The following is a 24,849-nucleotide window of genomic DNA, read 5'->3' as shown; positions in this document are numbered from 1 at the left end:
TGAGGCTAGATTTGGGCAGTAGATCCAAGCAATTATTCTGACTATGGTTTTTCCCTTTTGGGTTTCCATGTAAATCTGGTGTTCATATGTGTGAGTGTGTGTTTGTTCTGTATTTTATGTGTTGCTAGTAGATGTTTTTAATAATGAATCAGGATGTGATGTTTGGGGAAGGTATTAATGGAAATTAATGTTTATTCAAGTTGAAATTGGCATATACTGATTCACCTCCCCCACCCCCTCTTGGTATATTGTGTGCCCTTCAATTGGCAGCAGTGATCATGATGGAGATGAATGGACTTGTCATTTGGCACAATACAATCTTTTGGGTGCTGAGAAATAAAAGTGAATGTTGTTAAAGATCATTCCATCTGCATTCTAATACAAGTATAAATGTCATGTCCTGCAAGTTAACTTCATATGTATGGCAACACTGGGTTTTTATGAAGAACATTTAGTATTCAATTGCTGATCGACCCTACTGTTGTGACCAAATCACACATTGCCCCATTGCAAATGGGGACCCCGACTTTTTTTAAGCATAGCTGTAAATTTAGGTGTCCTAGTTTAGTATAGTTTAGAGTTAGCATCTTTTAAAATCAAAAGATACAAAAAAAAATCAAAAATTCCCTAAAAAATTTAAAACATTTAAAAAATACAAAAGAAATATAAAAAATAAAAAAATTCAAAAAAATAAAAAATAAATGAAAATCACGAAAATTTGGCTAAGGCATGAAAAATAAGCGGTTCCTCTCAGTAGTACTGCTGCCTCCCAGCGCTACTGCTGCTTCCCAGCACTGCTACCGCTGCCTCCCAGCGATGCCATCGCTGCTTAGCAGCGGTGGTTATTTGCATCTTTACTGCTTTTCAAAGCATTGCACGCTTCGTGTATTGTTCGTCATTGCTCCTAGCAATGCAAAGATGCTTAAAATTTAATATCCGTTTGCACAATGAATAACTATAAGTTCAAATCGATAAATGAAGATGGTAAGAGCTCGCAATTTGAATTTCCAGGATGCAACTCTAGAAGGTATTCGATGATCAAGTATGAACTCAAGAATGAAATTCGAAGGCAAATGTGAAGCATTTAATTAATGGTTTGAAGATCAATGTTAAAATGAGACATTCAATAAAGGTGGCGATATAATTGAAACCATTTAATACACGAAGCTTTTCAATCAATCAATGAAGGTAATAAGGCAATTTCAACTTAGAAATTTTGAAGGCCTCATAATTCGATTGAATGAAGATGCCCAGTGGTTTGAAAATAAAGCAAAATGTCATTTAAAGTTTGTGAATTGGCATTAAATGAAGGTGGTTGAACTGCTTAGTATCCCAATTCAGGCTCATTTAATAAAATTGTCCAAAAGGTGATTAGTTACCGATTGCTATTATCTTCAAATTGATCACTTTGTTTAATCAATTTGTAATCGACTTGCCTTTAATTGCCTATGATCGACTTGCCTTTAATTGCCTATGATCGACTTGCACACAGCCAATATATACACCAGCGATTGGTGATTCTGATCAAATTTCGATCATCTTGAGGCAACTTTGATCTTCTATATCGGTGATTCTAATTTCAACATCAACGACTTCACCTTGGAGGCTAGGTGATTTCATAGCACTCAACGATTTTGTGTCAGGCATACAGCGAATTCAGTGAAGGCATCGAATTCACAAGGCACAACGATTACATGGTCATCACTGAGACAACGATTACTAGGCGATCTTATTACATTCTGCAATCATCAGACAAACAACGATCCCATTTTGAAGGCAACGAAATCACCTCTCCAATTGATCTCCAGTGTGCAGCAAGTTCACTTTTTCACCAATTCAATTATGTCTGAGACAGCGATTTTGGATCTGTGCAATTTGAAAGACTACGTATCGATTCAAACTTGTCTCTAAGTTTCAGCGATATTAAGGATCATTGTTTTGACAGCAAACAAATCCTTACAAAGGCGATTATACTCCATCTGCTGATTCGGTCAGTAAGGGACAGAGATCTCGTTTTTTAACAGAAAATTCATCTCTTTGGTAGAGGACGATTCTGTTGACTGCAGTAGTGACGATCTTGGTGCATTGGTGAAAGTAATTTGTCATTTATACAGCGAATTTGACCTCCAAGGGTGGCGGCTTGAAGTTGGATCTGAGTGGATATCCTTTGTGACTATTATCATCAGCGACCTTTGATTATCATCCAGTGGTAAGTCCATTTGTAGATGCAATGAATTTGATGTATTGATCGCTTTGAGTCTAAAAGGGTCATCTTCATACAAGCCGACTTTGCGGACAATATCATTTCTATTGGTAAAAGGTGATTTGGTTAAGTTACGGCAGTAAGGGTGCAATTTTGGTTGAACACATATAAGGCGACAGTACTGTCAGTTTGATGACACCGAATTGACATCCATTTTGATCACTTCGTTTGATCAAATTATTCGTAAAAGTGACCAAATTGGTGTCAGGTTTGAAATGGGTTGTCTAAACATCTTTTGATCAAATTGTATTTTGAGTGGATTCGATTTGTCTTATTCAATTATGGCAAGGTTGTGATTATGATATTTTCTTTATATCATTTTTGAATTTTTTATGATTTGATCAAGGTGATTGCATTATGTGGAGGGTTGAAAGCGTAACTCAAAACTACAAGATTTTATTAAGGTTTTACGCTTAGATAGCAAGTATCATTGTGTGACGCTAACTTAGTCAACTCTTACAAGTACACAATGGCGGAATCGTAAATATCAACATCAAGCACTCAAGAAGAATTTTCACAATCTTGAATTTCCTTCGGATATCCAAGAATCTCTGCTAGAATAGCCAGATGAAAGCTCGTGAATGCAGGTGATCAAGACATGCGATCGTTTCGCAAGAGTTAATCAAAGTTAGAAGATCAACATGAGCGAAGTCATCATCACATCAAGCGCTCGCACATGTTGAGCATCAAGAGATATGTCGCATTCAATTACACACTTGTGATGAGTTACGAAGATCAAACAAGCTAAGGTGGGGCCCAGTCATCACTTATCCAATCATATCATTTCATGAGAAGGCGTCCAGAGTCAATGCACCTAAGCTCATCTATCAAAAGAAAATAATTACCACATGGGCACAAAGTTTGATGTACCTACCCTCATCATCTATTGGTCAAATTTTCTAAAAGGGACATGTGTGTTGATGTGTTTTTTGTACACTATCAAACACAGAATAAAATACCCAAGGGTACCTTATCCTCTCTTGAGTAAAGTCTCTGAATGCTGAAGATGTCGCAAAAAGGATCAATCGGGATGACTCCAAGGTTCTTTGCTGTAGGATCTCTACATGTGGATAAGCTCTTTGTGGTATGATGTGATTTGCTGGAATCACAAGGGGACTTACACTTAATGACCTGAACGTCTGATTTGCTGGAATCACAAGTCCTACTAACTAACTGGAAGACAAATAAATGGCAAAAGATACAAGGTTCAGGAAGTCTACTCTACTACCTAGAATGCGAGAAGATGGATGAATGACTAGGTGGATTCCTACTGGGTTGGGTCTCACCATCAGGCTGAACAATTCAACACCAACTCAGTGCGATCTTCTAAGGGATGCTTCTAATATGTTTAAATCGTACACCATCTGACAATGATCATCATTCAAGAAAATGCATGAAACAATAGACGTGTAACGACTTATGATTAAGCTCATTTGTTCCAGTTGACCACGCAAGGCGCACTTACCATCAGCAAGAGGCTAGTGGTTTGGATTAGACAGATCCCACACAGGTGCATTCAACAATTTCCTTCATTCGATCTAATCATCTACCATCTAGAATTGAAGATTCAACAAGAAACCATGCATATTGCAAGAAACGACACACTTCACCATTACTTCAATGAAAATGGAGTTTGTTTACAATCAATGGCAACAATTTCTTGCCTTGTCCACCTATTCTACTCTAATTGCTACTCTATCAACTGACTATTCACCTTCTAACTACTCTCTATCTATCTCTATTATTAGCCTTTCACAAATGAAGAGTCGGGGCTTATATAGTGCCCACAATACAATTCGATGGCTAAGATCAATTTGAGATCAATGGCCAAGATTCAATAATGAAAACCCTAATTAGGGTTTGTTACAACCATTACATAACATTTAATGCTTGACCAATGATAAAATTACATCTTTAGGACACATGTCTTCTCTGGAAAAATCGACCAATGGATAGCTGGGGTAGGTACATCGAAGTTTGTGCCACCTCCCATGAGTTAGGTACATTGAATTTGGACCCGCTGAGGTGGACCTATCCGACTGGAGGAGTGATGACTAGGATGCCAACTCGTCTGACACTTGGTTGATGCCAATTTGATGTTGTTGAGAAGCTAGCTTTAATTAACTCTTCTGAAACTATCTGCTTCTTCAACAAACCCTTGCTCTAACTTCTTTTGTCTTTGATGTGCAGGATGATGATGTATCTTGCCTTGGAATGCTGGATTGGAAGAGGTCGCCCTTATCCTTGCTTGATCTTCTTTGATGATACTGAGCTGGAGGAGATCATCTTTGTCCTGGACCGGATCTTCTTTGATGAGAGCCTGCCGACTTGTAGATACTCCAACCTTAGGAGTCACCATCTTGATACCTACACAACATTTCAAAATTAATCCTTGAGCATTAAAGGGTAGAAAATAAGACTCAAAAAGGAAGATTCAAGATATTAATTAGGAAACTTCATGATAAATCTAGAGTTATCATTTCCTAATTAACCATGCAAGACTTTTCTAAAAAATGTCTAAAAATCAAACCTTGAACAAGGGTGTTAAGATGATTTCGCCATACCTCCTCTTGAGTATTAAACTCTAAGAAATGATGTAAAAATAGATTTCACTAGGCAAAGTGTAGATCAAAGCCCTCTCTTGGATGAATTGCGCCTCCTCTAGCTTGAAAAGAATAAACTCCACTTCCTTCTAGCCTTCAACACTTGAAAGAAATTCACTCCCAATCTTCTGGATTTCGCTCCTCAAATTGCTCCTCAATTAGTAGAATTTCGCCTCCAACATGCTATATTTCGCTCCTCCAATTCACACTTCAACTTTGCACTTGAAAAAGGATGAATGAATGATTAAAACTTGAACAAAGCATCTCCTATTATATAGAGCGCTCACCCCTTTGCTTCCTCTAGGCCGACTTGTCAAAAAAGGAGGTAAAATCTCAAAAAAAGGGCGCCGACTTGGCTAATAAAAACAAAATAAGGCCTTGAGCGCTTTATTAGAAATTAATTTTAAATGCCTCCAAAATAAATTTCGATTTTCTAAGGCTTAAAATCAATTTATTAAATGCCAAAATGCTTTAATTTAATGCTAATTTAATTTTAATTTTCCAAATGCCTCAAAATTAGCAATTCTGGCGATCAAATGCAATTTGGAGAATATTAATTTTCAAAACAAGGCTTGATTAAACTCCATGATGATTTCGCCCTGGACCCTCTCTGAGGGTCAGGAGCGATTTTCTAATTTTAGCCTTGAATACTTCACATCTTGACTTGAAAATCTCCTGGAGGGTAAATTGATATCCAGTTAATGTGTTGCACTTCAAATTTGACATTTTGCATGAGGAAAAATAGGTGGAAATGTCAATTTCGCCCTGGACCCTCAACAAGGGTCAGGAGCGATTTTTTGCAAATTGGGCTTAATTCTCCATCATTTTTCATTAAAACTTTGTTCGCCACTAAGCAATGATCTTGCTTTAACCACTCCATCCAAATTTGCTTCGTTGTTGCAAGGTAAAATGAGGATTTCCAACATTTTCACTCTGGACCCTCTCTGAGGGTCAGGAGCGATTTTTCATTTTGTGACCAAAATCATCAATTTTCAAAGGCAAAGCATCCTTCATCATGCACTTGGAGGTCTCTTCGCCCTAGCCTAACCTTGCCCTGGCACAATTTTGAAGAAAACATGCAGTTTTTGTGATTCTCGCCCTAGGCCTTTAGAGAGGGTCAGGAGCGACTTTTTGGTTTTAGACATATTTCTTCATCTTTTGGACTCCAAATTGCCTCTAAGGCATAAAACATCACATCCTCTTCCTATCCACACAAGATTTTGTCTCAATTCCACAAACAAAGGAGAGAATCATGAAAATTTGCTCTGGACCCTTGGCAAATGGCAAGGGTCAGGAGCGATTTTTGCAATTGCCTTCAAAATCCTGACTCTCAACAATCTCTTTTCACTTCAAGGCAATTTAAACATTATTTCAAACCCATGCCTAGCCTTGGCTTTTCTCAAACTTGGATGAAAAGATCCTATATTAGGTTTTTCGCCCTGGGCCCTCTCTGAGGGTCAGGAGCGATTTTTCATTTTTGGCCTGATTGCCTCTTTTGTTGATCATCCAAATTATATTCAACAGGTAAAACATGCTTTCCTTCATCCATTCCAATTATAAAAATCACTTTGACCTTGTAAGAAAAATGCACATTTGAAAATTTCGCTCTGGACCCTCTCTGAGGGTCTGGAGCGATTTTTGCTACCTGGACCAAAATGCTTCACTTTTCATCTCAAAATTTCTTTGCTAAGGAAGATGTCATCTTGTTTCATGCTATGAATAAGTTCTCATGTCCAAGAAAAGTCAAAAAAATGTGCATACAAAGAATTTCGCTCTGGACCCTCAGCAAGGGTCAGGAGCAATTTTACCTTTCCTGGGCAAGACTCCTTCATCTCATCATCTTTAATCAAGTCTGGATACTTTATCATGCTCATTTCATCCTCCACCATGCCTTTGACATCTCGAATCGACCAAATAAGGCTAGCAATGACCCCTATAAGATTTTTCGCCCTGGGCCCTCTCTGAGGGTCAAGAGCGATTTTTGTGTTTTCAACAAGGTCCTTCATCATTTCAAGTCAAAACTCCTTCAGGTGAGTGGAGAAAGTCATTCGTTTCCCCTTCATACTCAAAACTTGGTCTCTTTTCACTGCAAAATGAAGGAAATCAAAATTTCGCCCTGGGCCCTCTCTGAGGGTTAGGAGCGATTTTTCCTTTAGTCTCCAAAATTCATCCTTTTTTTATGTCTTCAACCTTCAAAAAGCATCAAGTCACGTCCAATCATCCTTCCGGGAGACCCTGCACAAAACAAATTAGAAAAGTCAGTGACAAATATGCTTTAAACAACATTTTCACCTTGGACCCTCAGCAAGGGTCAGGAGCAAAATTCGCTTTGGACCTTCAGGAAGGGTCAAGAGCGAAATTTGACTTTTTGAACTCTCCGTCAAGATAATTTTATGGAATATAACATTTAAGTATAAGTGACATTTCATATACTTTCAGGATGTTTGAGAGTGGTTTCGGACCTCCAGGAGTTATATTGCAAAATCTAGTTTTTGGAGGTTCTTCAGTTTTCCAGACTTAGTCAAATTTCAAGATCAGGACATTCCAGACTTAGCCAAATTTCAGGATCAGGACTTTCAGACTTAGCCAAATTTCAGGATCAGGACTTTCAGACTTAGCCACTCACCAACTTGACCTAACCCAAGCGGACCCTGCTATCCAGGTGATCCCCTTGGCGACACTCAAAATGCAAAGGCTAACAGACAAAACCCTAAAAGACCTAGAAAACAAACCCTAGAAGGCAAAAAAGCAGGGGTCCCCATTCGCAATGGGGCGATGTGTGAAATGGTCACAACAATGTCTCCCCTCAAATGTAATCATGTCATTGGTCAAGCATTAAATGCTTTGTAATGGGTTCAACAAACCCTAATTAGGGTTTCTACCTTGTAATCTTGGCCATTGATCTCAAATTGATCTGAGCCACTAAAATGTAATGAGAGCACTATAAAAGGCCTTACTTCTTCATTTGTAAGGTTAATAGTCGATAGTTAATAGTTAATAGTTAGTAGCTCAATAGTAGATAGCATTTTAGAGTAAGAGTAGAAAGAGAAGGCAAAGATTGTTGCCAAGACATTGTTGCAAAAGACATGTAAACTTCATTGAAGATATGGTGAATTCTATGTGTCGATTCAACGATTTGAATGGTCTCTACACTTCTCAATTTAATTTTCATGTTATTAGATGAATGGAAGAAATTTGTATGATCAATGGTGAAATTCGCATATCCATACTACTAACACTTTGCCGATGGTAATGTGCCCTGCGTAGTCAACTGGATCCATATTAGCCCATACTTAACTTCAATTATCATTCCTTTACTGATATGCATCAACATGATGGTGTCTATGCTTGCGGTGATGATTTGAAAATCATAAAGCTATCCTTAGAAGATCGCACTAGCCTTGTGGAGATGTTTGTTGCATGTCAAAGCAAGACTTAGTTAGAGTTTCATCAAAGATCACCCATTGCTCCTACATTCTTAGAGTTAGATTAGTTTTCTTAACCCTTATCCTTTTTCCTTTTTTTAAAAAAATCAAGTCAAGTGACATCCCACGTTCCAGCATCATTCGAGCATTCAGGTGTTCAACGTAAGTCCCCTCGCAAGTACACCAAAGAACATCAATACCATTGAAGCTATCCGACAAGTTAAGACCTAACATAAAAGAACCTTGGAGTCATCTCAAGTGATCCTTCGCAAATCTTCAGCATTTGAGAGTCTTTTATCAAGAGAGGATAGAGTACCTTTGGTATTTTATTCTGTGTTCAATAGTGCATCAAAACACCATCAACACCTACATAGACGAATTAATTAAAGGAGGATTTTATTTATGCTAGCCAACCCCTCTTTCACATTGGTGCCTTCATCCTCTTTGTAATTTGCAATACAAAATTTAATTAGTATTTAATAGTGGCCAACGCTTGGAAATTGTTGTCCCACTTCGGATTTAAAATTCTAAATAAACATACCAATTACTAAATGGACCGACCAATGTCTAGAGCCCAAGTGTTGTGGTGAGCGGTGAAGGGGTGCATATAAAATGAAAAGTTGTCTCCTTTGTTAGGTGATATATCTTTTCAATCAGTCGCCTCCCTTCATAGAGGTATGATATGGTATAAATGAAGTTGAGATGGTAGCAAGAATGCAAGCAATTCAATGTAAAAACCATTCCCATTCAAAGAAGATCCTAGGAGCAAACCCAAATCAGAATTATAAGAAAATTTGAAGGAGAATTATGAGCAGGACTTTAGCAGATTTGAGCAGACGTAAATAGCAGATTTGTCAGCACAATTATAGAAGACTTATGAAGAAATTTGGAACAGATTTGTGAAATTATTTAGTGCAGATTTATGAAGGAAGTTGGAGCAGATTTGTGAAGGAATTTAAAGCAGATTTATGACGAAATTTGAAGCAAAATTGTGAACAGGTTTATGCAGATTTAAGAAGGATAAATATGAAAGTGATTGCATCAAATTTGTATTAAAGAAATAATGTAATATTTAGCTTATAATAGTCATTTAAGTTGTTTAGTTAATCTTTAGTAACTTTCTATTTTGTCTTTAGTTCTCGATCATTTCTGTTGTGGAAAGATCTTCTGTAATTGCTTATATAAATATTCCTCTCCTTTAAAAAATTTGTGGTCCATTTACCTAGAAATTTTGAGGACATTTCTAGAAGTTTTTTGATCGGTTTTTTTAAAACAAAAATTGTGGATTTTTTTTGGGCAGATTAATTAGAATAAAATTTGTGGTTTTTTCTGTTGAAGATCAAGGGTTTTTACCAAAGTTTTTGAATGATTTTTGATAAAAATTGTGGTTTTCTGGTTCATATTTTCTGCTGAGTTTTTTTTTGCACGGTTTTTTCATCAAAATCGTGGGTATCAAGTTTTTGCAGCATTTTGAGATCATGCCTAGGGTTTCTAAAGCGAATAGCATTCCTACAAAAGTACTAAGTTTTTGCACGATTTTTTTGCTATTTTTCTCCAAAACAATGGAGGGTTTTTTGTCCTCGTTTTTTTGACGATTTTCGGCAAAATCGCAGATTTTCAAAACTGTTCAGATTTAGAGCAATTTTCTAGAAAATCGTGATATTAAAATTTTTTACACGATCAGTTTTTTTTCCCATTTTTAATCAACAAAAATCGAAGGTATTTGAGAAGTTGTTTTTAATCTCATTTTCCATGTCTCTCGATAGCAAGAGGGTGTCACTATTGTAAACTTGGTCATATGAAAAAGTTCTACAAAAAGCGGTTGGCTGATCAAAAATCCAACCAGGGAGGGTCTCAACAGTAGGCTCATGTTTTTCCACTCCGGAAAGATCGGTGTTGGGCCCTTCGGATTGGTCTGTTGCGGCAGCTAAAGTTGAAGATGGTTGGATTACTGTTATGGGAAAGCATTCAAAGACGTCCAAGCCCTCTTTTGATATGACTCTTCGTTCCCACAAGGCCAAATGAGGGCCTTTGTAGTTGGCTGTTTGGGCTGGTTTTACTGGCCCTGCTGTCTTTTGGGGCAGTCCCTATCTTTGTTTTCGTTTGTTCTATCTAGCCAGGCTTTCAAAGCTTTATCTTTCTTTTAATCTGATGTAAAGGGTTTCGGGGCCCCTTCAAAAACTGTTTTCACTTAATCAAAAACAGTAGGCTCGTGTCGCAAAGCATTCAAAGGATAAGGGGTCAGCCTTCTATGCGTTCATGGTCAAAAGACCAACAAATCATGACAAGTCTTCTACATGGTAGTTAGTAGAATGACCATTAAGGCAAGTATTAAAGTAATATTGTAATATTTAGCTTATAATGGTCATTTAGATCATATAGTTAGTTTTCTAGTAACTTTCTATTTTGTAAGTCAATTAGTTAGTATTTAGAATATTTCTATTATGTCTTTAGTTCTCGATCGTTCCCGTTATGGATAGATCTTCTGTAATTGCTTATATAAGGAGTATTCCTTCCTCTCTTTTGTTAATAGAACAATCAATTATTATTTCAATTTGTGTAGAGTGTAACATCAACGAGAATACTTTATGAAGGCAAAGCATTTGATCATCATTTATTGAAGTAGTTCATTCGGAAGTTGGTGCTTTCTAAGAAAACAAGAGATTGTATCTCTTGCTGAGTTGGTGCTTGGTTGTGGGTATTCATGTCCCCAATGGGTTGGTGCCTACAAATCATTTAAGAGGGAATTGGTGTCTCCTATGGGTTAGTGCCTATAAATCATTAAGAGAGAATGGGTGTCTCATCTGGGTTGATGCCTAAATAGCTTGTGAAGAGAATTTTATATAAGAAATATTTTGTTGCGGTTTTCTCCTGAAAGGGTTTCCATGTAAATCTTGTGTTCTTCTTGTGTTGCATGATTGTGTATCAATCTAGAAAGTTCTTTTTACTAGGAATTGAGGTTGTTTCTAACAAGTTTTAGTTCAAAGATCCAATGGTTGTATCTAGCAACAAATAGCCACTAACCAAATCAAGTTTTGCTATTCAGCTGCAAATTATAACATGACTAGGGTATTTAATATTTCGCTTAGCTCTTAGTTCACGCCCCCAGTTCTTAGCTTTTTGGAAGCTTGTAAGGATTTGTTTGGACTTTCAGCCTTGATATTATACAAGTATGATGTTAAGTGATATTGGAGATTAGGCAACTAATACTAGGGACATGGCTATAAAAATGCAATTCTGTACCTTCCATATCTACGGTGGATCAGATTCAAACTGTTGTTAAGTTTCAATTATGAATGTCTAGTTCATGCAATCAAATAGCCTTGGACATATGCAGCTTAGAAAAATTCAATAGCTATGATAGGCAAGATCCAATAAGTAAACTCTTGAGTCTTGACAATACATTTTTTTTCCATATGAAAGAAAGATTGTTCTCATCTCTCTAGTGAGTGAAGTCCTCGTGTATATCATGATTATCATCAATGAAGAAGTCTTATGTCAAGCTCTAGACTTTTTTTTTTGGAATCTTCCATGACATGATATTTTAATGCTTCTTACTTGTGTAGGTTGAAATGCTTGTTCATCTTCACAGGTCACAATTGAGAACTAAAGAGCAAAAAGACAATAAATCAGAGTTAACAGAATTTCAAATAGGCACATACAAATACTTAGTTTGATATTTCATTATTGATGGCTAAACTCGCAATTTTATTTTCTCTTTGTATCTCTATACTATTGAAATGCCTATAAATTTCAAAACTAGTAGAATTTTCACCCATTTTTTTCCATTTAAATCTTGATTTTTTCAAAAAAAATCTTATATTTTTGGCTTGCTGATTTTTTCCCCAAAAGATTTTGGCTGCTATGGTCTATATACATTCTCATGGTTCCATCCTTCTTCTTGACCAAGACTATAGATGAAGCAAAGAGGCTTGAACTTGGCTCAATGTGGCCCATATCTACGAGCTCCTTGATGGCTTTCTCCATTTCTTCCTTATGCCTCCTAGGATGGCAATAAGTAGTAGTAATGACAGGCTTGGCTCCTTCCTCCAATTCTATGACATGCTCAAAACCTCTATTAGGTGGCTTGCCTAGAGGTGTATCACTAAAAATCTTGCATTGCTTATCCAAAGTAGACTGGATATCAACATGATAGGACATCTTACCCTTTGAAGAAGCCATGATTGTTACCAAACATTGGGCTGCCCATGCAACCTAACCTCTCTGTAATGTCCCTTACTAGTTATATAAGCAGAAATATGTTTGCCTGGAATAACAGATGGAAAAATAAAGCAGAAATAGGAACATTGCTAGTATTCTAAGTAAGTTATATTAATGCAAACAGAGATCTCTTATACATATGCAGCGGTCATAAACATTTATTCAATTGCAACTCAAATAGCTTATAAACATTATTCCTTTAATAACCATAATGGTGAAACACGGGGTGATCCGGTTAGCCCATCCATCCCACTCTGGATCCAAAGGCAGTCATTATGCCCCTTTGGCTTACTAATAGTGGTGTGGGTCTTATCTCCGTAATCATTCCTTGTCCCACCCTTAAATTTATTAAGCCAAGGAAGTAGAAGATTGTAGAGGGGCTTAATTGTTGCCAGTCCCAGGCCCAGTAACAGTCATATGCCCTACTGGCCTACTGATCTTACATGGACCAGAGGTGGACAACTGGGACAAACATTATCCTCCTCTCCCAATCTCTCTGCCTTCCTGGAATTTTAGGTAGATTAGTGAATTTCTTGTAAATATAGATTCATTATTACTGTTTACTGTTATTGACATAAGATTGTATAGTGTGTTTTAATTCAGATTTGTATTAATAATCTGTCAGTATTTTAGCAGTTCATATATATAATTTTATGGTTATTAAATCAGATGAACATAAAATAAAGTGATTAGGAAACTCGCTTATGCCATTTTGTGGTTTTACTTAATTAATAATCTATTTATGTATATCTGAATGTATCATAGAGTTTTTAGACGTACTGTGGAAGACTGGCTATTTCATAGCATAACATTATTCAGATTTATTACAGTTGTAAACTGCTTATACGTATCAGATTGTGACTGATTGTAGTTATAAAAACACATATGACATTAAGTTTAATTAATAGAAATCCACAGCTCTATTGAATCATATTAAATTGTTGCAGTTTAATGTAATGTACAAGTTGAATGGTGGATATTTACGGCTTAATACCAGAACACGTGAATTTGGCATTGATGCAAATTATCGTTGTATATTATAACCCTGAATCTAAATACTGTGCAAGTTACCAGTCTATTTGAAACGTTAAAACCAATCGACATTTTTTCTGAGTATGCGACATACCTGGGATATCACCTTACAGACTGGTAAACTGAACGATGCAAATTGTTCCTTTCATGAAAAATATTAAAACTTATTTCTTATCCCTCCGTATGAGACTCCTGCCCATGATATAGTAATCAGGGCTGGTCTTAATGGTCACGTTTATGGTAGAGGGGATGTGGCTCTTATTTGAGACATGTTGATTGTCCAACTACCCAGTCTGGGTCGTGCCTGACTGAAAAGGTGCTTCCCATGCGGTGGCTAAGTTTATATATTAATTTCATAGTCAACAATTTTATATTCAGTAATACATCCATCTTAGTTTGCTAAATAGTAAGGTATTGATTAATGTAATACATCAATAAATAATTTTAGTATAATAAATAATAGGACATTAATTAGTGTAATACAAATTAATATTAAATTAATATTCAATCGTAGGTGATCAACTTAACATCATATGAAATTGAATGGCTATTACATAAATAACAGAAAGTTGAATAACATAAATACATATTTAGTACAATTATCATAGGGACATGACACTGTCAATGGAAAGTTCTCTCTATTCTTTTTGTATAAACAATTCTAGGAGATCCATTTGTTATTTCACAAAGCACTACCTCCTTCCCCTCTAAGAGGAACTTCAGCTCCATGGTTTGATAGTTCTAATTATCCAAGACATTTTACCCCCAACACCATGTTAGTAACTCCTATGCCAACAATATAGAAGCCATCAGTCACCTTATGGCTGTCCAAAATGATGCTATGTAATGTTCCCATGCTTAGACCTTACATTGCTAGTACTTCTTCAATTTTGTGAAGTGTCTAAAAGAGACAAAATTGCAAAATGAACCGAAAGGTCATTAAAGAAAGTAGACAAAGAGGTGAATGATCTCTTACAATCATATCTTTATCATCCAAACTTAAATCTATAAACTAACAAATTATCATACCAAGCTGATCAATAAGAGTGATTAAGTCATCGTTAGAGCTTAAGTGTATGATTGGAGGTCATCATGCTTAATACGATTATATGAGTCAACAGTCGAGAAGGATCATCATAAGCTATTAAGCAGTGATCATGTAAACAAACGACTCAGCAAAGGATATGCTTATAATTGCCACGTAAGACTTGGTCAAGAAGTCATCGACCACATGGATCGATAGGGTATCAATAAACAAAGGGGTATGATAACAAAGATATGTCTCTATACTCCAAGAGGCACAACCAATCGGTTGTGTAAATATATATTTGCAATCATTTCATCCACAAAAGGCATTGATTGTGTTTATATCTTATTTCTTATTCCAGTTTGGAAGAGCTCAAAGTGAGTAAGGCCAAAGGCCCATTATCGGGTGCATATTCCAAGCAATCTCATATATCAGAAATGGACCCATCAAAGTGCAAGATATCATTGTCAGATCTGAAACAGCATATCTCATCATTGTTGCAATTTATTATAGCCAAATCATACACAGCAGCTATATCACTTCAGGCAATCATACAAATCAGACATTGCATGATTTAAGTGACTATATCTGAGACAGCAGTCCATATTGCCGTAGGCAATATCACTTTACATATCAATGCATATTTACTTTGTCATATTTGATACAGCAAGTGATTGTTGCACTTAGTGCACAATTCATCAATTCACTTAAGCATACTGTTTAGTTGTAAAAATCAGAGAGAGCAAGTGGCATTGATTATTGTCATACCTTATATAATTGTATTCATATTTCCAATTGCATGAGTTTATTGTAAAAATCTGCAAAGAACCCTTGCTGGTTCAATTCTTCAACCTGCTGTAATTTATTATTCTTTTTGTGTTTTTTATTATTAGAGATGGTCTTTCAGAAATAGACAGAAGTTGCAGAAAGGGTTTCTTTAATTTTCAACACATATTGACAAAATACATGAAATTAATCAGCTGAAACAATAAATTGGAGAATTTAGAAGCATACCCGTAGGTCCTTAGCCAATTTATTGAAATAAAAAGATTCAATCAGCAACTTACAAAGTTCTGATTTTTTATTTCAGGAAACAATTCAGATTTGCTCTTATTAAGAAACTAGACGCCCAAACAGCATGAAAGATGGCACCAAAATGAGCAAATTGTGAGTCTTGGGAAAGAGACGCCCAACTCACAAAGAAACAGCAACAACAAAGAATTAAATCCCTATCACCAATCTGCCTGAAGAAGTCAGATCTGCCTGCAATAATCACCAATTTGACTTCTGAATGAAGCCAACCACAGCTGCAACAATTCAGCTGATCTTTCACAGTCTCACCATTAACATGCACTAAAGAATGGACGTTCTCCAATGAAGAATCCAATCTGAAACCCTCAAGCTCCAAAACCCAAAGAGAAACGAGATATCAAGTATTCAACAATAATGAAATTGATTTCTCAAAAGGGGCGGCTTTATGCAAAACCCACGATTTGCAATTAGGGTTGCTTTTAGGGTTATAAAAAATTTAATAAGTGTTAAAACACTTTTCAATAGGGGCGCCCAACTATAGAGAAAATAAATAAGCCACTTAAATAAATTTAAGTGAGATATTTTATTAAAAAGTCAATGTGACTTTATAATAAACGTCATTGATTAAATATAACCTGCAATTCACTGAAAATTAATATCTCTCTCAATATGACTCCAAAAGATGAACCATCAGAAGCTGGAGATAAAGCTCACAAAACCCATGTGACCAGGGGCCTGTCTAAAAATAGCCAACTTTCCATCTATAAATAGCAAATCCCTCAAACGGAGTCAGATCCCTCAAACGGAGTCAGAAACTGCTCAAACGAAGCCTGAACTAAACCCAACACTGAACTGAAGAACATCATCCTCCATCCACTATCTCCATGACCCTCTGTCCATACCCTGTTAGCCTACAAGGGTCCAAGAAATAAGCCAACTCATCAACTCTAAAGCCCTGACTAGGATGGGGACATCACAAAATCAGATATTGTAATTCTAAGGAATTTAAGTAATTGTCCCATAATTCCTAAAACGGGACATTATATGCTAAACTGGGAAATATTCTTTGTGCAAGGAATAGTGAAGCCATTTGCAACTATCATATTAAATCCTTCAAAGTATTCTATCTCAAGACCCTTCTTGGCTACCTATCCTTTATAAATAATGTTTGGGTTGCCCAATTGTCAACTAACACCGTGATCCAATGTCCATATAGAACCCCTAGACTTTGAAGGGGTTATACTTAGGTGTACCAAATAGTATGGCAAAGGTATTTCTTGAGATTACTTCTTCCTGTTTCTCAGGTTTTGGTTCTTCTTCCTCATTCTCTAGCTCAAGCTCTTGGGTTCCAACTCCCTCATCTGAAACCATTCAAACAGTGTCATCTATGTTTGGGAACCCGTGGTCCCTTGCAAGTGAAACATAGCTTCTTTTGCATCAATTCATTCTTGTTCTCTTCCTCTTTTTTGTATGGCTGATTTCTTTGTCTCAGTAAATCCTTTCTAAAAAGGTTTATTTGGAGGAGCCTTTGACTAGAATTTACTTTTAGGAACTAAAGTCTCTAGTGCCGGGGACCATTTAGTAGCCTCCTGCAAAGGAGGTGGTTTGGAAGCCTTTGAAAAGTTTAGATAGACCTTTCATTAGAAGCATGGAGAGCCTCCTCTCAGAGACATCAATAACCATCACAACCAATCCCTAGAATTCTGCCACATAGTTTCCCAGAATGTTGTACTGTCTGAGTCAAGCCAACTCGTTGAAATGAATATCAAGATCCTTTCTGTCAAATCGATCAATCAGCCTTTAGGCAAACTCGTCATAGGTATTGACAACGTTATGACCTTGGGTGACCAACCCATTGTAGCAACATTTGTGTGCTATTGCCTCTAGATGAAGGTTGGCAAACTTAATAGCCTCTTCTTCATACATGGGTTTAAGTGAAAGATATGTGTCTAATTTTTTAATCCTAGCACAAGTTGTACACTTATTTGATTCATCAAAAGTAGGAAGAGTTAGTTTCCCCAATGTATGTTGTAAATCTCGATTATGCAGATTTGTCATAGGCCTTTATTCATTCCTAGGTCCACTTGTCATCTTCAAATTGTAGAACTGTGTGAGGGATATTTCTGCCTGAATTTATGGTTCAAGGGCTCTATATTCATTGTAGCAAGCGATAATATCATGTACACTACTGAATTTTGCTTTTCAAACTTAGGTGGTCCTTCTTCCCTTTGTATGAATGTGAGTTGAAAAGGTTTAGTTGTGAAACCAATTACAACTATGATATTATTTGTTGATGTACTCCCTTCACCAGCATGATTTGCCCTAGGTACATTCAGATTTTGCATGTTTTGCAACAAATGTGTCATTAGATTAATCATCTATTTTGTCCTTGAATAAGGTCATTAAATCATGCATCTTCATTTTCTACATCTAATATGAATCTTGTCTATTCCCTCCATTTCAACTCATCTATCTCTAGGCCTTTGTAATGTCCCCTTTTGGGATTGCCCTGAATCTTGCCCTTATAAATATCAAAGTCTGCTAATTTTCACCCTTATTAATTCTAATATTAGATATTGATCCATTGACTTTCTTGTCTTCTTTGATCTTATGGACGGTTCCTCCAATTCCCCCTTCTCAATTGAATTAATCTCTTCTTTATATCTTCATTTGTGGGAAGTCACACCTCTTCATAAGCAATGAGTCATCGCTCTTCATTACTGCCCTTTGAGAATAATAAATTATTCTTCAAATTGATCTCCCTTGGATGTCCTCCTCAAATGAGACTCTCCTTTTTATATCTTCCAATGTGAGGGAGAGGTCACACCTCTTCATCATGTATGCCCCTTTGGCAAGAGACACACCCTTACCACCATTAGCACCCTTTGAAAGAGTGCAACTCTTCATTATTTCTGCCTTTTAAAAGGAACACAACCTTTCACATTCAAATCTGCACTTCTTATTTATATCAGATCTGCACTCTGATTCCCCAAATTATCCCCTCAAATGAGATTCTCTTCTCCCTTTTATATCTCATGTTTGAGGAGTCACAACTTTTCATTTCATATCTTTGACTATTCATTAACTTAATTAAAATTTAATTATATTTAATTGTATTCTTTTATATTTTAATTTTAATTTTATTAATATCATTTATCATTAAATTTTATTTCAAAGTGGGGACATTACAGCCTTGGTGCTCTGTTTCTACATTATACTTTTCTGGTGACTGAGCTTTCCTTCTTTCTCTCTGGTAATATATGAATTCCCTGACACTATTGTGCTTGTAGTATACTCTACATTATATCATTAGCTTTCTTTACAAGCTGGCAAGAAAACAACTCTAATAACAGTATATGTTCCAAACTGTACTTATTTATTTTTGAAACTCCACAATGATAAAGCATGAAACTTAACACCTTTTCATCATCAAGATCCTAAGATGGGTAGGGTAAGAGCATGCAGTGTTCAGGTTAATAATATTAAAATATTATGCAACCTGGTTGCAAGTTGCGTAGTCTATAATGCATGCAATAGCTGAATATAGATTAATAAAGCGTTATCATGGTGGCATAGCCTTCCAAACTTACGATACTGAATTTCAACTTCAAAACCAATATTAAATCTGACAGTAAACCACTCAAATTGTTGGTGCTACAATTAGTCAACAAAAAAGAGTGTATTCGTATAAAACCATTTGCTATCATGAACTTCTAAACTTCACCATATGCTGTTACAACTATATTAATCGATTTCCTAACCAACTTCTAATGTTATTGTAGCGTCCTAAAATTGCGACACTTGCAATTTCGACTGCATTTCGGTCTTCACGATGGCGACGCAACACGCAACCTGAATGGAGACCCCAAAACTTGCTCACGACACCAAAAACTGCATTTTTCAAGTACCATTGGCCTGAACCTCCTTGCACCCCGCTGTCCCGGAGGTGGGACCAGAGCGCCCAGCGCCCTGGTCCCTCAGGACCAGGGCGCCCAGCGCCCTGGTCCCTGGGTCCTATTTTGGGCCCGGTTTCCTAAGTAATATCGGGTCTTTTTTATTGCAATTTGGAAATATACTTCCCTGGTCGGCCTAAGGTCGGGAAAATCAGTCTATCAGCCCTAATTGACAAGTATATAAACTACATTTTTCTCTCTCATTTGGAGATAACACATACATGACGGAAAAAGCGTGGAAACTATACTCAAGCATTCAAGCATTCAAGCATTCCTTCTAAGTCTCCATTCAAGGCTAAGTGTTGCATTCAAGACAAGGATTCAACCATTGAAGAGGAGATCACTTACTACATGCTACATACAACATACTACATACTACAACATACAACATCTAAACCTTTGCACATAAGGATACAAACATCCTTAGAACAAGGTTGCAGGTACGCGGCTGAAATTGAAAATCTGGAATCCTTGTGCAAAGACGAACCGATCCCCCTTCGTTTGACGGATTTTTCGGAGGACCGTGGCGCCGGGCGCCATCGTCCCGACAACTTTTGCTCAAATTTGCAGGACAGCGCCGTATCGACATTTTACTGCTAATTCCAGGTCCGCAGCTTCATCCTATAACCTAAACTCAGTTTATAAGCGAATCTTTGTCACTTTCTATGCATGCTTAGCTTAATTCTTCTATGCACATTCTTTACAAAAGAGGGTAGCCTTGCTTTCCTAACCCTTGAAATTCATTTAGCATCCAATCTTACATTGTGTGGGATTGAATCTTATGAGTTTCAACCCCTCTTTTGAATGTAAAGTCTTCCCCTTAAGTGAAAACCCATCGAATCCTAGCGAACCTCCCTTCTCTCTCCTCGGAGTCAGAAGAGGGGAGAATAACTAGGGTTCGACCGCGATTTTCCGCTTTACAGTTATGTATCAAATCCTATCACAATGAAGAGGAACAGCAGCATAAATACTAGTATACAGCTAGAAAACAAAGATATACTACTCATAAGGTCGTTGTGGTCATACCCAGAAATGTATGGCAGTTTACAGTGGATGAATTCCTTTGAAATTTGTACCCTGGAAATGTAAAATATACTATTGCAGTCCAGACTCATACGCTTGATAAAGATCGTAAACCACAAACTTACAAAATCATTGTGGAAAAGGTACGGCTGGTGCCCATCATGGTATGAAAGCATATGAATCTCAAACAGGTTGTGTCTCTTTTATGAGAGCGTATGGCAAGGTTTATGGAGAGGCAACATTGCTGCGACCTATTTGGAGGATTACACATCCCTATTCAACATTGCATGACAAGTCAACAATTGTATGGCTAGGATAAATAGCCAACACAATAAAATCAAGAGCTGCAATCCAAAAATTCTGAACAAAACGACAAACACTGAATCGAAAACTCTAAAATGTATGTAAAAATTAAATGTGTTTCAAAATGTTTGTTGACATAATGTTTTTGTATGTTTACTTATTATGCAAGTACACACGCGTCTATGCACCAATTGTGTGTAAGAGGTTTCGGCCATATCTGAATTCAAGAAAAACAATATAGTGCATTGTGAAAATAGGCAGAGTAATGCACTGGTAATAGCTCTACGATGAAGGTCTGCAAATGGAAACTCATGAAAAAACAAACTCTAAAAGTATGGAATCTTAAAACCAAAAAAGAAAGCGTACCCACCAGGTGTTCGAGAGAGTTGAATTGGACCAAATCATGATATGGGTGCGGCTCGATCACGAGATCTTGTGATGGCCTAAGGCGGGCGATTGCCCAGAAATTCGCCAGGCCGAATGAAAGTGTACGCCCATAATACACATCGCTGGGATTGCCCAACAATCCAACTCTCGCATATGCACGGTGCTCTATGTAATTTTCTTCGATCAGGCCCATTTTAATCAAATGACTGAAGAAAGAAAAGTTGCATTCCTTTTTCTTGTTATTTTCAGGGCCCTGCTAAGAATATAACCCAGAATTCACTTCCCATTTCTCGGGCTTTAGAAGGTATGCTCTTTTCCAATGCATTGAAAGATATTTAATGTGGCAATTCAGGCATTGCCTTTACCGTTTCAATTTTTTTTGTTTTATAAGATTTTATTATTTTAGTGTTTTCTATTTTATTATTATTTTGTATTTTAGAATTATTTCTATATCTTCTTTTTAATATAAGGTTCTTAATTTTTAAAAAGAGAATAGTGATGGGTTAAATTAAGAATAGGTATTTATATTTTGAATGAGAATTGTTATAATTAGTTAATGTGGATTTAGTATTTACGAAAAGAAATAAATCTATGTTTTTTTAATGACAGAGATATTTTAGTTATTTTCTTGTAAAATAAAATTGATATCAAAATTTATGAGCATATTTTAGTCAAATTTAGAATGATTCACATAGAGCGATTGAGTTCATTAGCTAAGACAACAGGATGACAAAGAAATAGTTGAGTCTTAAGCTCTCATTGGTTTTTTCCTCTTGCTTGGCTAAGGTGTTGAGGGTGGAAATCAAATGATTAGCACCTAACTTTGGAATATCGAAATTAAATGTGGATGAGGCCTCCATAAGTAATATGGATCCAATTAGGGTTGGATGAATAATACGAAATGATGAAGGTAAACTCATTTGAGCTATCTAGATAAGAAACTCTAGACCCATCCACAAATAATGGGGTTAAGTTAGATGTCTTACTAGAGGGGCTAAGATTTTGTCAACAGAAGAATATTAAAGTTGTGGATATTGAAGGCGACTCTCAAATTCATAACTCTTGAAAGATCACCAATTAGAGGCTTAGTTTGAAGTTAGAACAAATTATTGCTATTTTGGATTGTATGAGGGACTTCTTAACTGGACAAATGTACAGAGAGGCCAATGAAGTTGTCAATTTTCTAGAAAATCATGGGTAGATCAAGTTAAAAACATTATTATTTCCAACGATGATAGGGCATGGCCCAACATTCCTGCAATCTTCCAAAGTGACAAGAATAGGTAAGTGTAACACATAGCCCAAAACTTAAATGATTTATCCTAGAGATATGTGTGGGCAGGTAAAATATGTTTTGCAAGACTTGACCAATTTCCTTACAACATATAATATAGTATATAAAACTACATCATGATATGAAGGCACAAACACTTGTGGGCCTTGCAAGTTGCAAATAGGGAGTGTGTTGTCAAAGGTTGAGGAGTGTGGTTTCACACCTACTAGTTGCATTTGGTTACGAGTTTCTAAGACTCTTTTCCAAAATCAATTGTATATGTTCTACAATCATTGTACTTTCTACAAATCTTATGTGTTTTGTTTGTGTATTTACATTTTACATGCATTCTACCATAGTATTTGCAACTACAACATTTGAATACATTCCTTTATCCTTTATTTTTTTATGAATATTCACACTCTATTCTTAAGCCTTTGACTTGATCATGGGAAAGTCTAGGAATGTTACTAATAGTTAAGAAGTGTTGGTTTACCCTCACTAATTTATCTTTTGTGAAACAACTTCCAAGACTTTCTTTGTAATCCATTATGTGCATGCCATGTGCTTGGGATTTTCGGAAGTCAATGCTCAGTAAATATAGTAAGCAATTTTGGGGACTATGTTTGCACATAAAATATCCACATCATTTACTGTTTTGGGCTTTGAAATTCATGTGCATATTAGTAGAATTATAAAATTGTAATAGATCTCCACATTCTTCCTATTTGATATGCTTATTGGGATGGGCACTTGTGTTTACGCATTCATCTTTTGTACTAAACATGTGGTTGGGCTTGCAAGACATATAACACATTGGCAATTGATAGTTTATGCACAACAATGTTGAAGATCTAGCATTTCCTTGGATTACACTAAAATGTTGGGATTGTAGGGTCACAAAGTTAATAAGTTGATATATTGAGAGCTTGTAGGGATAAGAAGCACATGGGAAGTTGTTATGTAAGTGTAGGAAAAGTCCACACTCACTATATATTTTAGTAGAGTTTTAGGCTTATATTGCATCTTTGCAATAATTGTAAATATCCATATGAGTTTTAGTTCCCCACCACTAATATGTATTAACCCTTTTATTATTCTTGCCCTTTTATAAAAGTACACAACACTTGTACTTTCCTAGTTATAATGGTTTTAACATTTTTTTGTATTATCTATGTAAACTATCAAACTCCAACACAAATCCACATATTTATATTGATAATGTACTTTCATTGTATGACTCAATTAGACTTAAATGACATGGGACTTTCGTAGACAATTTATAATACTTAGAGACCTTCAAGGAAATGATTTGACAAATGCAATTTAACTTAAAAAATTTAAAATTTAAAAATTAACATAATAAAATTTAAAAAACACATTCTAAATACATATAAATTAAAAATATAAAAAATAAAGACCTTAAAATTAATTAGGGAGCTGAAATGGGGTATTTGACATCAAACGTTGTTGAAATGGTGTATTCGCCATCAAACACTGTTGAAATAAGGGTTACAAAGAGGCTTCCTACCCACCTTCCTTTTGGATGGGAGTTTCTTCACCTAGCATTAAGGGTGATAACTCCAAACCGCCTCAATTTTCAAATGAGGAGAGATGCCCTCCATCAAAGATTGTTCAATCACTCTTTGCATTCACCCTAGTGCCCTCACATATCACGTGCAATGACACAAAGCTTGGTGGCTCGTGGTAGAAAATTCTTGGGATTTATATGGCTCTGGGTAGCCCTATTAATGGCACCCAAGATAGAGTTGCTCTACCTAATAAGGATTTTCTAGATGATGTCACATCCAGGAACAATCCCCAACAAAATTTAGGAAAGTAGTAGCAAACATTTTTATTATGAAAGGCCAATTCAGAACACAAGTATGTCTCTGGAACTAATTCTAGGTGACGAGGCCAAAAAAGAGATGTTGTTGAAAATGTGGATTTTTTGATATATGATGGGTTAATTGGTAGATTCAATCATTTATGACCTTGCCTCCCAAATTTGCATAAGTGGATCATTGATTCCTAGTAGCCCCTTATGACAAAAAAACTTGAAATGTATCCTTATGCATGTAGTTTCTTCATTATGATTTTTTATAACGTGGACCTGTAAAAAATACCATCATGCACACTATTTGGGCATGGGGACAAGACATGTTGATGTTAAAACTATGGCACCCATCTGTTTGTCCCTCCATAGAATATTTTGATACTATCTTTATTTAATTATGTCTTGCAAATCTCCCACTTCATTTTTGGGTTGAATCATGTTTTGAAGCTATTGACGATTCTCTGGGCATT

General features: G+C 36.2%; 1 protein-coding gene across 2 annotated transcripts in view; it reads right to left on the bottom strand.

Annotated features, from left to right (window-relative positions):
• The window catches only part of LOC131039832 (glucuronokinase 1), a 140,778-nt gene extending 119,184 nt beyond the window's left edge, over positions 1–21,594 (bottom strand). Inside the window, exon 1 of one of the 2 annotated variants that reach the window (XM_057972694.2) lies at positions 21,253–21,594. In XM_057972694.2, the coding sequence (XP_057828677.1) occupies positions 21,253–21,462 (210 nt within the window). In that variant the 5' untranslated portion in view covers positions 21,463–21,594. The remainder of the gene's footprint in view (positions 1–21,252) is intronic. The other variant, XM_057972688.2, reaches the window with a different exon arrangement.
• Positions 21,595–24,849: the final 3,255 nt, after the last annotated feature.

This window comes from Cryptomeria japonica, chromosome 5 (assembly GCF_030272615.1).
Source record: "Cryptomeria japonica chromosome 5, Sugi_1.0, whole genome shotgun sequence".
Taxonomy (NCBI): domain Eukaryota; kingdom Viridiplantae; phylum Streptophyta; class Pinopsida; order Cupressales; family Cupressaceae; genus Cryptomeria; species Cryptomeria japonica.
Note: the sequence above shows the minus strand (reverse complement) of the source record. Positions and strands in the feature narration are given on the sequence as shown.